At 44.7% G+C, this 14,188-nt stretch overlaps 1 protein-coding gene across 1 annotated transcript in view; it reads left to right on the top strand.

The window, feature by feature from the left end:
• Positions 1–14,188, top strand: part of SMYD2 (SET and MYND domain containing 2) — a 58,532-nt gene that overhangs the window by 40,983 nt on the left and 3,361 nt on the right. Inside the window, 5 exon segments of the mRNA XM_017868795.1 lie at positions 5,097–5,164; positions 8,055–8,157; positions 10,589–10,699; positions 11,371–11,491; positions 12,427–12,601. Coding sequence (XP_017724284.1) covers positions 5,097–5,164; positions 8,055–8,157; positions 10,589–10,699; positions 11,371–11,491; positions 12,427–12,601 — 578 coding nt within the window.

Here is a 14,188-nt window from a genome sequence, read left to right as displayed (position 1 = left end):
AAAAAAAAAAAAAAAAAAAAAAATGAAAGTGATCACAGCTTTGGAAACTAGGCCACTGGCAAGGCGAAGACTTGGGCATTGTTAGGAGGAGAGAAGAAAGGGTGCAGCGGCCATGCCTTGGGGAACGTACAGCCTTCATGTTATTGTGAGGGTGGTTCTTCCTGGCCTGACTTACTAGATTGGATTTCTCTCTCCCGTGTGCCTTTGCAGTTTCCTCTATAAACTGGGCATCTAGTTGAAAGTGACCTTCCCAGAGAAATACTAGAATTCTGCTCCACGGGAGCAAGAAGCTTCTTCAATCTCCGGATGTGTAAAAGAGATGAAGTGGACACTTCCATGGTTTTATCTTAGAATAGAATAAGCGTTACCTAATGCACACTTTGCCCAGTAACTCTATTTGCAGGAATCTGTCCTAAGTATATAATCAGAAATCATGGACAGAGATGTACATACAAATTGTTCATTGTAGGATTCTTTTAAAAGCCAAAGGCAGAAAAGAAAGAACGAATGAGGGAAGGAGGGGAGGAAGGGAAGAAGAAAAGGAAAGAGGAAAAGGAAATACTATAAATGGCCAGTAGTGGGAGTTTGGTTACATAAATAATGGCATCTCCACGTGATGGAGGGTTACATAACCTTTATAAGTTACGTTTCACAGACTGTCAAAAGGTGTGAGAAATGCTGATGACATAACATTAAGTATCAAAGCAGTATGAAAAAAGGGTATAATACGAAAACACACATACATAACTTAAAGATTAAGTGGAAGTACACTGTTGTCTTCTGAGTTGGGGGAAAGTTTAGGTTTTTTACTGGGTGACTTTCTGGATTTTCTACAATGAGCATGTATAACTTACAAAAAGCATGCTAAGAAGGAGAAAAGTCAAAAGCACACACTTTAAAAATTACACACGTAAAGAAAGTGGCCAGGCACCATGGCGTGTGTCTGTAGTCCCAGCTACTCAGGAGCCTGAGGTAGGAGGATTGCTTGAGCCCAACAGTTCGAGGCTGCAGTGAGCTATGATCACATCACAGCACTTCAGCCTGAGCAACAGAGTGAGAGCATGTCTATAAAGAAAAAAAAAAAAAAAAAAAAGGGAAGTGAGTCATTCATCACTGCTGCCCACCTCAGCTTCCCACAACTGTGAACCACTATTAACAATTTATTGAATTCTTTTATAAACTTTGTGTTTATTTATATATATTTCGGTTATGTGACTGTCATAATCAGAAAAATATGCTATTCCTTGTAGGTAAAAAAGTGGCTTCAAGTTTTGAGTGTTAAGGTAGAAGGAATAAAAGACCTTTCTAATTTTCTTATTATCCTGGGTTTATATTGTACTTTCCTAAGTATCCTGAGACAGTAGATTTGGCTGACAATGGGAAGTGAGGAATCGACTTCTCTTACATTTTCTGAAAAATTGAATACATAATTTTTTTCTGGATTAGATGAAGTATGGTTATATGAGAAAGCATAGAGATGAAGTAAACATAAAGTATCTACTTTTCTGGCTATGGAAAAAGATAGCTTTTCCTCTAACGCAGTGATGCATGCTGATAGGATTTCTCAATGTTGACACAGTAGTTATAGGACCACATTTTCATAACCAAAAATCAAGTCACTCGATCTCACAAGTAGAAGTATATTTGTGGTGAAAGTGACTGACTCTTTGAAATATGGACTGACTCAGAAAATTCAGAACATTTGTATACCTTAAAAATGTGTATATACACACATATACATACACATGTATACACACATGTGACTACAGAGAATTAATTCCTTTACTGACTTTATCAAATAAGTATACATTTTGAGATTATATGTGTTCACACAAATATATACACATATACTTTTTTCATATGTAAATTTGAAAGGGGACATTTACTGTCCCCAAAGAAAACTCCAAAGCAAAAATGCAAAGTGCTGCTGTAGCCACATGCCACCGTCCCACCTCTCAGCCAGCAGCTACATGTCTGCTGTTCCAACCCCTGAACCCTTTCCACCGTCTGGTCCACGGGAGGCTGTTGTGGGTTACCTCAAGACCTGGCAGCAGCTGGCAGCAGAAGGTGACCACACATCTTTGACAGCATCGAGGTGTGTTCTGATCACTGGGAACATATGCATGATTGGGAAGTGTATTTTTGGTGTGCAGCCGACATCTAGTCTAAATGCTAATTATGAGAATAGCTTTAGCAAGGTTCTTACGCCTGATTTGACTTCAGCAAAAGGACCATGGACCATGCATTTTTTCTTAACACACAAGTTCACTTTTTTTCTCTAGGGTTATTTCAGAAGGGAGGGAAAGCTGGCAGGAAAATTGCTATGTAAGTAGGCTTAAACACCATCACGAAAGGAAAAGTAATGACTCTTAGGCTCGTGGAAGCCTTAGCTTATGAAGAAACACACACAGTCTTCCACAGTAAGAGGAATGGGGGAGGGAATAAAGGGACTGATGGTCATAAAGTGATTGAATCTGAAGGAATCTGGAGTCATCAACTGGTCTAAGTGGGCTTGCTGCAGAGGAGGAACTGAAAAAGCAGTGAAATAAGAATCTCATCTCCCAAAGTAGTCAGAAGCTATCCCTAGCTCATTTTGAAAACTGTTGCAAACTTGTCTGATTCATTGTTTCATTCTGAAAACATTTGTACCAGACACTGCTGAGGCGTGCTAGTATTCAGTCTGAGATGATACACAGATCCTTTAGAAGCCAGTGTAATACAGGATACAGGTCATGCTCTGGTAATTTTGTTGAATGAATGAAAACTTTAATTTACTCTTACCTAGTGTTGGTTGATGGTCATTGGTTAATGGTTGTTAGTCAATGTCTGTATGACAGAATTGGTCAAGGTACTTGGAGTTGGCACAAAAAATAGTATGCTAAGTCTTCTACTGACAAATGCCCAACCCCTCAGGATTTCAAAGGCTGTGTATTATTTTACTAACCCACAGTACCCTCCCATTTTCTGCTTTTTATGTTGAACTGTGAATACTGCAAGTCATACCCATCATACAGCTCTTATCGCTTTGTATGCCAAGGTTTTCAAGCCCCTGCGTTTGGCCCTTTAACGTGAAGCAGACTAACCACATTAGCCTTTAGTAGATCTGAGCAGTTTTAGAAGGAACGTGGTACAGTGTGAAGAAACCAGAGTTGCTGTCAGAATTGAATTCTGACTCCTGTTCTGCCACTTATCATTTACATGTCCTTGAGCAAGTAAGTCACTTAATCATTGAACCTTCCTGAGCCTCAATTTTCACATCTGTACAATGAGTTGCTGTAGTAATGCTATAGTGATATTACAGATTTATGAGATGGTAAATCTGAAGTACCTAGCACAGTGCCTGGCCCAGAGTGAGTGCTTGGAGGATGCTAGTTTTACAAACCCCATCTGTTGACCTGAATTGTAACAGTTCAGTGTCTCCAAGTGCAGTTGGAATTGTTCAGTGTGAGTGCCTCACGGACAGAGACTTCATAGCAGCATGGGACAAGCAGGAGTCTCAGCCTTTGTCACTAAGTAGCTCTGTGACTGTGGACAAATCATTGTTCCTCTCTGACTTCAGTTTCGTCCTCTAAAAAGTAGACTCTGAGTTTTCTTCCAGCAATGAAATTTTAGAGACATATGAAGATCACCTACCGAATTGTCTTCTGATAGTCTGGTTTTCTTTGATGCCACAAATTTTCAACCTGTTTGTCTTTCTGTTTGTCTTTCTGTGCCCAGTGCCCAGGATGTGAGGGCTCCCAGGACATATCTGTGGAAAGAATGAGTTTATAGAAGAGTACATAAGTTAGGCATGTACAGTCCTCATTTTCAGCCTGCTTGCTCTAAGTTAGGCTTCCAGAATGGTGAAAGTTGCCCTTGGTATTTTTCTATGCAACATTTCTTTTTTTTTCTTTTTTCTTTTTTTGAGATAGAGTCTCACACTGTCGTCCAGGCTGGAGGGCAGTGGTGCAATCTCAGCTAACTGCAATCTCCACCTCCCAGGTTCAAGTGATCCTCCTGCCTTAGCCTCCCAAGTAGTTGGAGCAGTTGGGATTACAGGTGCATGCCACTAGGCCCGGCTAATTTTTGTATTTTTAGTAGAGACAGGCCTTCACCATGTTGGTCAGACTGGTCTCGGACTCCTGACCTCAGGTGATCTACCCACCTTGGCCTCCCAAAGTGCTGGGATTACAGGCGTGAGCCAGCTGCCCCGCACATTTCTTTTAAAGGGTGAGAAGGTGGCCTGTAGTTGATTCGGCTGAGACTTGAAAGGCAAGGTCTCAGTGCCTTTGCTTTAAGCCCTCAATCCCTCTGCCTTCCCTAACAGAGAGAGGCATAGCAATTAGATTAGATGAATAAGGGCTTCATATTACCGCCTCACCTTATGAAATGAGCATTAGATTGATTCCTTTTTTTTTTTTGAGACAGATTTTTGCTGTTGTTGCCGAGGCTGGAGTACAATGATGTGATCTTGGCTCACCGCAACTTCTGCCTCCTGGGTTCAAATGATTCTCCTGCCTCAGCCTCCCAAGTAGCTGGGATTACAGGCATGCGCCACCACGTCTGGCTAATCTTGTGTGTGTGTGTTTTTTTTTTTTAGTAGAGATGGGGTTTCTCCATGTTAGTCAGGCTGATCTCGAACTCCCGACCTCAGGTGATCCGCCCGCCTCAGCCTCCCAAAGTGCTGGGATTACAGGCATGAGCTACCGTGCCCAGCCAGATTGATTCTTTTCTTTAAAGACACAGTGATTCAGTGATAGGCTCACGATCATACAACAGAGCTGTAGCAGAATTGAGATTAGACTCCAGGTATCTTAACTCCCATGCAAGTATGCAAACGTCAGTCAGAGTCTTGGGGGTCTTTGGCATGCGTAGGCCACTGTATTCACATGGTAGGTAGGCTACGCTAAGGGATGCATCACAGTTCTGCTTGTTTGTTTATGCATGGAACTGATAAGTAAATTTTGTTTGAACAATAACATGGGCAAAAGAAAGGTTTTAAAACCACTACACCAAAACATCTTCCTAATTTGTTAAAGGTCAAAATTTTAAAAAATGATTTCTACCCAGAGAGAAGCTCTAGCTCATTTTTTTTCTTTCTCTTTTTCTCGCCACAGGTTAACTGTAATGGCTTCACAATTGAAGACGAAGAACTTTCTCATTTGGGATCAGCGATATTTCCTGAGTAGGCTGAGTTTGACTTCATTTCTTTCCTTTTACTTACTTAACACTAATTTGATTTTTTTTTCATTTTAAATAACCCACCTAACTGCATGTGGCAGACATGAAACTCCAAGTGAATTAAAACAGCTTTTTAATCTGCCAGGTTTCAAAATATTTCCCCTACACTTAAGGATCCAAAGGTAGTAGTTAAGAGAACAGTTGCTTGTTAAGTCCTGCTAGGCAGAGAGCTGTTATTAAAGAATATTTTATAGTGTGCATAGAAGGAACAGCCCATGCCCTGCTGAGAAATTTGCTTTCTGCCTATCTGTGGTTCTGGAAATCTTTGCATTTCTTATGCTCAAAGTGAAACATTAATTGCCAACCAAGACTTGGCCACAGGCTTGAGTACAGAATATATAAGCTTCTTCTCCATCTGTTCTTTTTGATAAATACCAGTACAGAAACAGCACAATTTGGAGGGAGAATATGCTGAAGTAGTAGTGGGCCGGAAAAAAATTTCAAAGAACTATAGGATTTTCTCTCGACTTGAAGAATACTTGAGTAATTCAACAAAGGCTAGCCAGTTGACAAATGGAGATCTTTGTAGATCTGACTTTAATGGATTGCCCAGAATGATTTTGTCTTTGTCTGTCTCATGGAATTAGTATTTCCAAAATGCTTCAGTCCCTGAAATCAAACCCTTGCTTCACAGATAGAGCCAAGGAATTCATCATGCATGCCCCCACCCTCCAAATTAATCCACGTTGTAGATGAGTTCTATCTAGAGGGAGGTTGCTTAACATATGCTGCAGGGGTCTTTGGCTGTAGGTTGCCACATATGTAGGAGACCCTTAACACTCATGCATTTGCCTTGTGTGATATGCCTGCCCTTAGCTCTGTGTGCCTCTGCCAGACGTTGTGCACTGTGTAGGTCAGAAACAGAAGAATACGTACGGTGTGTGTCTCATGAGCAGCTGTCACAGGCTTACTTGAACCAGAGAGACTAAAAATTTATTCATGTAATATTTGTCCTTGGGGCCAAAATGGCATCATCTGCAGTTGAAATTCTGGTAGTGAAGAAAGAAGCTTTTTTTTTTTTTTTTTTTTTTTTACTTCAGCCCTTGGAAAAAGGCAGGAGAAAAAGAGGCCATTGGACCCACTGAAGAAGGCGCATATTGACACCTTTAGAACTGAAATGAACTATGGAATGTCTCTGTTCTCAATATCTTAAAAGACTAAAAGATTAAGAGTGAGGTGCTTCCAGGCGCGGTGGCTCACACCTGTAATCCCAGTACTTGGGGAGGCCGAAGCGGGTAGATCACGAGGTCAGGAGTTGGAGACCAGCCTGACCAACATGGTGAAACCCCGTTTCTACTAAAAATACAAAAATTAGCTGGGCATGGTGGCACACACCTGTAATCCCAGCTACCCAGGAGGTTGAGGCAGCAGAATCACTTGAACCTGGGAGGTGGAGGTTGCAGTGAGCTGAGATTGCACCACTACACTCTAGCCTGGACGACAGAGTGAGACTCCATCTCCAAAAAAAAAAAAAAAAAAAAAAAAGAGTGAGGTGCTTTGAGGATTCACACCTGTCAGTGGTTGCCAACAGAATTGTGATACCAAGAACACACATTGTTTTACGGTCTTTGCCTTAGTGCATTTCCCCCACCTTCATTAAAAAGATACCTGAGTCTGCCTTGAACTATTTAATACTTCCGCAAGATGGTTTTAGAAATGTGCTTTTATTTTAATACAACTACCCTTTGATGCATTTGTGTATTTGATTTCCTAGGGCCTGATGCCTTGGGCATCACTTTCCAGGAAGCCAAGTGGGCCTTGGTGAAGTGCAGAGGGGGCCCTCCCCAAGGTCAAGACCAGGAAGTTGCTACCTGTTTATCTCAGGCACCAGGCCAACCACATACTTTGCTTAGGCCTTTAGCAACCAGGAGGTGGGGGAGTGCCCTTGGCCATAACCAGCCTGAGGCAGTTCATCCTCATCAGGCTTGGAAACCCCTTTCCCTTTTTGTATTCTTGGAGAGGGGCTGTGGTCTCTGGAGGGTCAGGGAGGTGACATAGGCCACCAGAGCAATGACACGCATGGCTGTGAGTGCCCGTAGGAGCATGAGCCCCAGTTTCTGGGCAGTTTTAATTGGGGGAAGAAATCCCTTTGGGCTGAAATCATATTGGCATTGTGATTTCAAAGGCAACATTTTCAGAGATCAAGCACTTTTTCCCTGTAGTTTAGAAATTTCTGTTCTCAGAACTTTGACCTTGATATAATCAGAAAGCTCAAAGCACGTCGCATAGGCGAATCTCTCTCTCTCCTTCTCGCTGTCCCTGAAAAGCAGACAGTGAGCAGCAGGAGCAGTAATGTCCCAATTTTCCAGATGAGGAAATTGAGGTACAGAGAAACTCAGACGGGTGTCTCCGGGTCTCTCAGGGGATCACACACCCTTCCTCCCTTAGGAAGCTGGCATTTCTCAACATCTGAAAAAAAAGTGAGAAATAATCCACTAATACAAAAAACTGCTTGAAAACGACAACACACCTGTCTTTGACAATGTATAGTGGAGTAGCAGTTAGCTGTGGGTATTGGGCTCTGAGAGCCGCCTTCTATCAGGAAGGAATATTTGTGGCATTTATTGTTTTTGCTGTTGTGTGTTTTTTGGTTTTGGCTTAGATAGTACGTGAATTGTGGATTTCAGTTTTTAATACGGTGAAAGTCTTAGATGGTGGATAGGATTATCAGTGCACGCAGAACAACCTCTTAGAATATGATAGCCAACTATTAGATTTTTAAAGAAATGTCTTGCAAAGATTCAGTTCCTCTGACTTAGCAAGTAAGTAGCAAAGGAGACTAAACAGTCTGCCTATCTCATTTTAAAAACTGGGTTTTCTCTTCTGACTGACAGCGTTGCATTGATGAATCATAGCTGTTGCCCCAATGTCATTGTGACCTACAAAGGGACCCTGGCAGAAGTCAGAGCTGTACAGGAAATCAAGCCGGGAGAGGAGGTGAGTTCATGGCTATGGGTGGCTGCAGCGGGCTTGAGACTACTCTTTTAAAAGGCAGTGTGGACAGATCCGTGCAGTGTCACTTGACTGAGCTGTGAATGCCTCCAGCAGTTTAGCTGCGTCCGCCCCCAGGCTCTCCAGGAGTCGGTGATCAGGTTTGTGACCTGTAGCTTAGATTCCCACACTTTGGGGCTTCTGTTTGGTGCTCACCATTTCCATCTCTGGTCAAGAAAAACAGGAAATAATAAATTTGAGTCAGATTTCTCACAAAGCTTTATAGGGATTTACAGAGAAAGAAGACATTTACTACCAAAATGACCTCAGTCAAACTTTTGATTCTCTTCAGAGTTTCTGTATCCCGATTGCCAAACAGCTGAGCTTGAGCTTGATTGTATGTTATTTTTTTCATGAATTCTTGCTTGTTTCCCACCATCCCTCAAAGGTCCGAAGCAAAAGAAAGCCAGCGACGCAGCGATAGCTGAAGAGCTGGCACTGCAAGTGACACATCAGCATTTCATGTTCTATCAGTTCCCTATCTGAACTTCAGGTTGCAGTTCACTTTTTAGGAATCTAGTTCGAACGTCCAGGTATATGCAGTAATAGGAGAAGTCAAGGCAGCCTGTGGCCGAGGGGCACCTTAGCTTCCCTCCTCAGCTTCAGGACGAGGAGAGAACCAGCTTTCCATCACCTGCTCAGCGATTCCCTGTTCCCTTTCCATGTGTGATTCCTGACTACCTCATGAGACATCTCACCTAGGAAGGGCCGGCCTGGTGGATTGCTGTAGTATGCTCTGTGTTCTTAAGTAAATTCCCAGCAAGACACGTGAGTTTTTAGGAACTTTGTAATCACACACTTAGGTTAAATGTCAATTTAGCAATTTGTAATGCTATTTTACGGTACACGCCTGGGTATTTGAAGTGTGAAGTGTAACTGTCAGTGTGCTGAATGAGAAGTGCTTTGCCTTCTCTGGAAGGCGCTCACTAATCCACAGCTGCCTGGGAGCTGAAGCCCAAGGTGCAGGTTGGCCCTTCTACCTTCAGCTAAATCCATCATGATGAGGGCGTGTCCCTTTTCAGCTGGGGTGTCTTGAGTTTCCAAAGGTCTTACGGAGACTGCCCTGAAGCCTTTCTTAAAACAGGTTAATTGCAGCCAGTCAGAATGCAATCACCCGGCTCCAGTGTGCCTGTGGGCTGACTGCAGAGATGAGCCGGTTGTCAGCTAGGCTGGCACAGTCTGGCTGTGAGCAGTGGTACTGGAGTGGCCTTTGTCGCCATCTTCTGGAAGCTTCCGTATGTTGCAGTGTGTGTCAGTCATTTCAGAGATAATCGGCAGGCTCTTGCAGTGTGAGGCGGGGCAGGGGTGGCTGCGGTTTCCTTTTGCCCTCATGTTCTCCTGGATCTGAAATGCAGCAACCTAATTTTGGGGAATTCAATGCTTTGGGGATTACTTACTCTTCAGAGGAGAAACCCCATTCCCCAGGGTTTCGGGGTGAGCTGCAACGTGTCCAGTACTGCCCCGTGGGCTGGGGAGAGCTTGGCTGCCCCTGCAGCACCCAGCCCTGTGCGTGTCCTCCCCTGCCTGCCTGGTGGTGCCTGCGGTCACTGGCACGCTGGCGGCTTTGTGAGATCCATCTGTTCAGTCAGACATTTGCCTGATTGTGTGGGATGAGCAGCCAGTGAGTAGATAATGGACATCTAAATGCTGGTCTCCTCCATATGCTCCAAGTCTTAGTTACAGACCCCATTAGGAAAAGGCAAGGACGGTGGAGCCCCATGAATGAAAGGTAAGGACTTTCCAAGCTCCCTGCCCTGCAGGATCAGGAGCTGCCTGCTGGGCCAGGCTGCAGCATTCTGGTGTCCTAGAAGTTGTGTTCACCCTCCACTGGCTTCCTGGCCACCCAGAGATGTGGGTCCCAGCCCACCGAGTGGAGCCTCTTGCTCCATTGCCAGGTGATGTGAGGAGGAGGGGAACTTAGCTGCGTGTGCGTGGTGTGTGCATGCTCATACCCTCCCCTGTACACAGCACCCAGTGATGACAGCAATGAAGCATTTGCGCCGTCCCAGGTAATGAAATACAAACTACATGAAGGCCAGGCAGAGGCAGCTGAGGGAGGCAGGGATCCTCTGAACCCTCAAGGTCACTGTTTTAAGGACTCCTTGATTCTACAGACTTTTTCCACTAACCTGCACTTTGGCTTCAGCTCCCAGTTCAGCTGTGGACTAATGAACACCTTCCAGAGAAAGCCAATGTCAGGTGGCTGCTCAGTTCAGGAATTCAGTGCCTTAAAGTAAACAGTGCATTCCGCCGCTGCAACCCACCTTATCCTCCGCCCCTGCATGGATACCACCGCAGGTGACTGCAAAGGCACGGGAATGACGAGGATTGAGTTTACCTGTAGCAGACTGAAGTGTTATCTTTTTGGACCCCATAGGTTTTTACCAGCTATATTGATCTCCTGTACCCAACAGAAGATAGGAATGACCGGTTAAGAGATTCTTACTTCTTTACCTGTGAGTGCCAGGAGTGCACCAGTAAGGACAAGGTAAGGTTGTTCATTGGGCAAGAGTGCTGACTGCACTCTGATCTCAGGACCTCTCTGCCGAAGAGCTTGTCTGACTTGGTGGATCTCCTCTAGGATCTTTTTGACCCTTTAAACCCTCCTTACAAAGACAGCCAGTGGGAATCCAGTTAGACCAGGTCTCTGTTCAAACCTGCTCCTAGTAGCTAAAGAAAACATTTCCATTACACTGTACAAATAGGAGAAGGGTCTGCCAGACTGCTCTTTCTTGAAAAGAAACAACTGCTCAAAGGAGGAGAGGGGAAAAGCGCATGAGTTTAATCTTTAGGCTTTCCAGCCTGTTCGCCGGAATATGTAGATGTTTCCCTGGCATTTTCCAAATTGTTCCGTCAGTGCCATCCTTCCTTGTTCTAGTCTCTTGATTTGTAAATGTGTGAACATGTATATCTGCCCATAGCCAACACATTTTAGATAAGGAGTATCTAGAAAATTAATCTATTTGTTTTGTTTCTGTAAAAAGGTAATGGAGTACTGAATTTCTTTAGATACATTGCCTGATTTCCTTTCATTCTTTTGTAACGTTGGAAGGGGCCAGTGTCTCTCTCTGTATGGGAATGTGTATTATATGAGAGGTTTCCCTATCAGTGTGGTTTCCATGGGCGGTAACGCATTGCCCTTGTGGATATTTCCTTCAGGATAAGGCCAAGGTGGAAATCCGGAAGCTCAGCGATCCCCCAAAGGCAGAAGCCATCCGAGACATGGTCAGATATGCACGCAATGTCATTGAAGAGTTCCGGAGGGCCAAGCACTATAAATATATCCTTTACAACTGTGCTGATGGTTTATCATCCCTTGCCAACAAGGCAAGGTGGGAAGTTGGAAAGAGAGCAGGAGAAGGATGAATTTAAGATTCTGAAAACCAAAGGAGGAATGTCTCCTGGTAAATGTGTAAAGACGTACTGACTACCCCGATGTGGTGTCCATCCTATCGGAGTTGTATGATCTTATTTCCCCTTATTTGGCTAGTTTGGCTGGGAGCTCCATGTGGTGGAGGACCGTGAAGGACAGAGCCTTGATGGCTTTGTGCGTTGGGTATTTTACTTTGGGCAGGGCACGGTGCCAAGGGCCTTGCTTATTTCAGCTCTCCTCACTGGCACACTCTGAGCAGGGACTTTGCTCATTCCCATGCAGCAGATGAGGAAACAGCCTGATAGATATTAAGTAATTTGCCCAAAGGACACAGCCGATGGTGGTAGGATCTAGGATTGTTTCCCAGCTCTAACTATCAGAATCCATATTCTTAACCATTGTATTGTAGCATTTTCTTGGGAGCTGAAAAGGGATTCGATTTGTACTCTAAATGGTAGAATTTAAAAGCAGTGAGAGGAAATTAGAGAAAGGCACATTGTTTCTCAGCATAAGAAAGAACTTTGCCACTGTGGGAGTAGTGCTCAGAGTTCCAACTTGGGTGAGGATTTGAATTTGATTAGAATGGGGATTCTAATCAGCATTGTTTACATCAGAACTAAGGGTCTGGACCCTGCGGCTAAAATTCTTTAGTTGAGCGGTTCGGATCTTCAGGTTTTCTTCTTGAGAAATATAATTCCTTTCACGTTTGCTTGGCTTTCTGTAAGTTACTTTTTCATAGGGTGAGGTTGAGAGTGGAGTGGAGGAAAGAACTCCTTGAACCCAGGCTGGGGAAGTCTCCAGGCAGCATGGGCCCGGCGGCCGTTTCCTTGACTCCACAGCACCCCCTAGTGAACTGCTGGAGATCTGCGAGCTCAGCCAGGAGAAGATGAGCTCCGTGTTTGAGGACAGTAATGTGTACATGTTGCACATGATGTACCAGGCCATGGGTGTCTGCTTGTACATGCAGGACTGGGAAGGAGCCCTGCAATATGGACAGAAAATCATTAAGCCCTACAGGTGATTGCAGAGGCTGTTCTAATCATCCACAGAGTGGAAATTGGTTGTTTAGAATGTATACGATAGTGTCTTCCTGCCCATTGCTCAGACTTGCCTAGCGCAGGTACCTCTTCTCTACACCCACATCTGGAGGTGCTGGTGCAGGGCACTGCTCCTGAGTCAGGCCCGTTCTCACCACCATCCCGAGGAGACAGGTTGAGGTTATACAGCGGATACTGGGGCAAGATCCCTCCCAGGTCCATCCAGGCTCATATCCATAGTAGTTAACCCAGGCTAATTTTAAGAAGCCACTAGTTTGCTTCTTTTCCCACCCACCACCTAGCAATTAAACTTGGAAGTTTACCTGCTTTTCATCGTTACTCACACCATCCCCTTCTTTTGCTTTTTCAAATTACAGCCCCAGTTTGCAAATGGGGAAGCTCTGGGACCCGTGGGTTGACCGTGGTTATCTAATCTCCCCACCCCAGGTTTGAAAAAAAAAAAAGGCTTTTTAATTTGCAGTAATAATATTAGCCATGGAGAGATGTGCTGCCTGAGAGGGTTACTAAACCTAAAAGTGGGTGACAGACAGAAGTTGTGGCTTTGTCTTCTGACTCTGACTAGACACTTCAGGGCTGGGGTGGCCTAGATGGGATCACTGGAGCTCTTTTTAAAGGCATTGATGTTATGCATTTATAGGGTACGTCCAACACCAAGTGGGCCAAGTGAATCAGGGTCACTGGGCATTAGACCCAGAAATCTGTGTTCTGGGAGCATCTCAGGTGTTTCTCAGGAGTTTGAGAAGCCCTCAGTCCCCTTCCACTTCCGAGTTTAGGGTCTGTGAAGGTCGTGTCTGGTCTGAATGTCCACTGCCCACTCCACCCTCTACTTACCCCACCGTGCCCTGATCAGCCAGCAGGGGGAGCCCAAAGGAAGCCAGCTCTGAAAATCAGCTCTTGGAAACAGAATTTGTTAAATTGGGGATAAACTCAAACTTTCCCTTTCTCCTGGAGTGGATGAGGAAGTCCACTGGCCTCATGCACAGTTCTCTCTGTGAGATCTGTAGGGAGAGAGGGGCAGACAGACAGCATCCCAGCCCTGTAGTTCTCCCAGCAGGGCCTTGCTGCGCTAGACCCATCTTTATCTGCATGAGCCCCTCCCAGAAGCCCAGCTCTGGTCCTCTGTGGGGCCACGGGTCCCAGGGCTGCCTCCTGCCCAGGAATACAGCTAGAGCATGTCTTTTTGGACTGACTTTCAAGAGACACAGGGTGGAACAACCTAGTCTTTAACATCACCTCTTACACACATGTAAGCACACACACTGGCTTACCCACCAGCTGCCTCTGGGCCCTGTTCTTAGGGAAATGGCTGTTTCTCAGACAGACCCCATCAGTCAGCCTTTAGGTACAGCCAGAGAGAACACCTGCTGTATCTAAAGCCCCTGCTGGACAACGAGGAAAGAACATCCAGAAGACATAGGAAGTGTTCTGACTTCAGAGCACTTACAGTTTTGCTAAACAACTCATATCATAGTGTGACAGAAAGCTGGGGTCTTAAGACACATTGGTGTGGGTGTGTGTGGGGGTGGGGGATTGGGTTGGTGGGTGT

The sequence above is a fragment of the Rhinopithecus bieti genome, unplaced genomic scaffold (assembly GCF_001698545.2).
Source record: "Rhinopithecus bieti isolate Rb0 unplaced genomic scaffold, ASM169854v2 scaffold_2574, whole genome shotgun sequence".
NCBI classification, from domain to species: domain Eukaryota; kingdom Metazoa; phylum Chordata; class Mammalia; order Primates; family Cercopithecidae; genus Rhinopithecus; species Rhinopithecus bieti.
The sequence above is the reverse complement of the archived record's forward strand: the minus strand, read 5'-3'. Positions and strand labels throughout refer to the sequence as shown.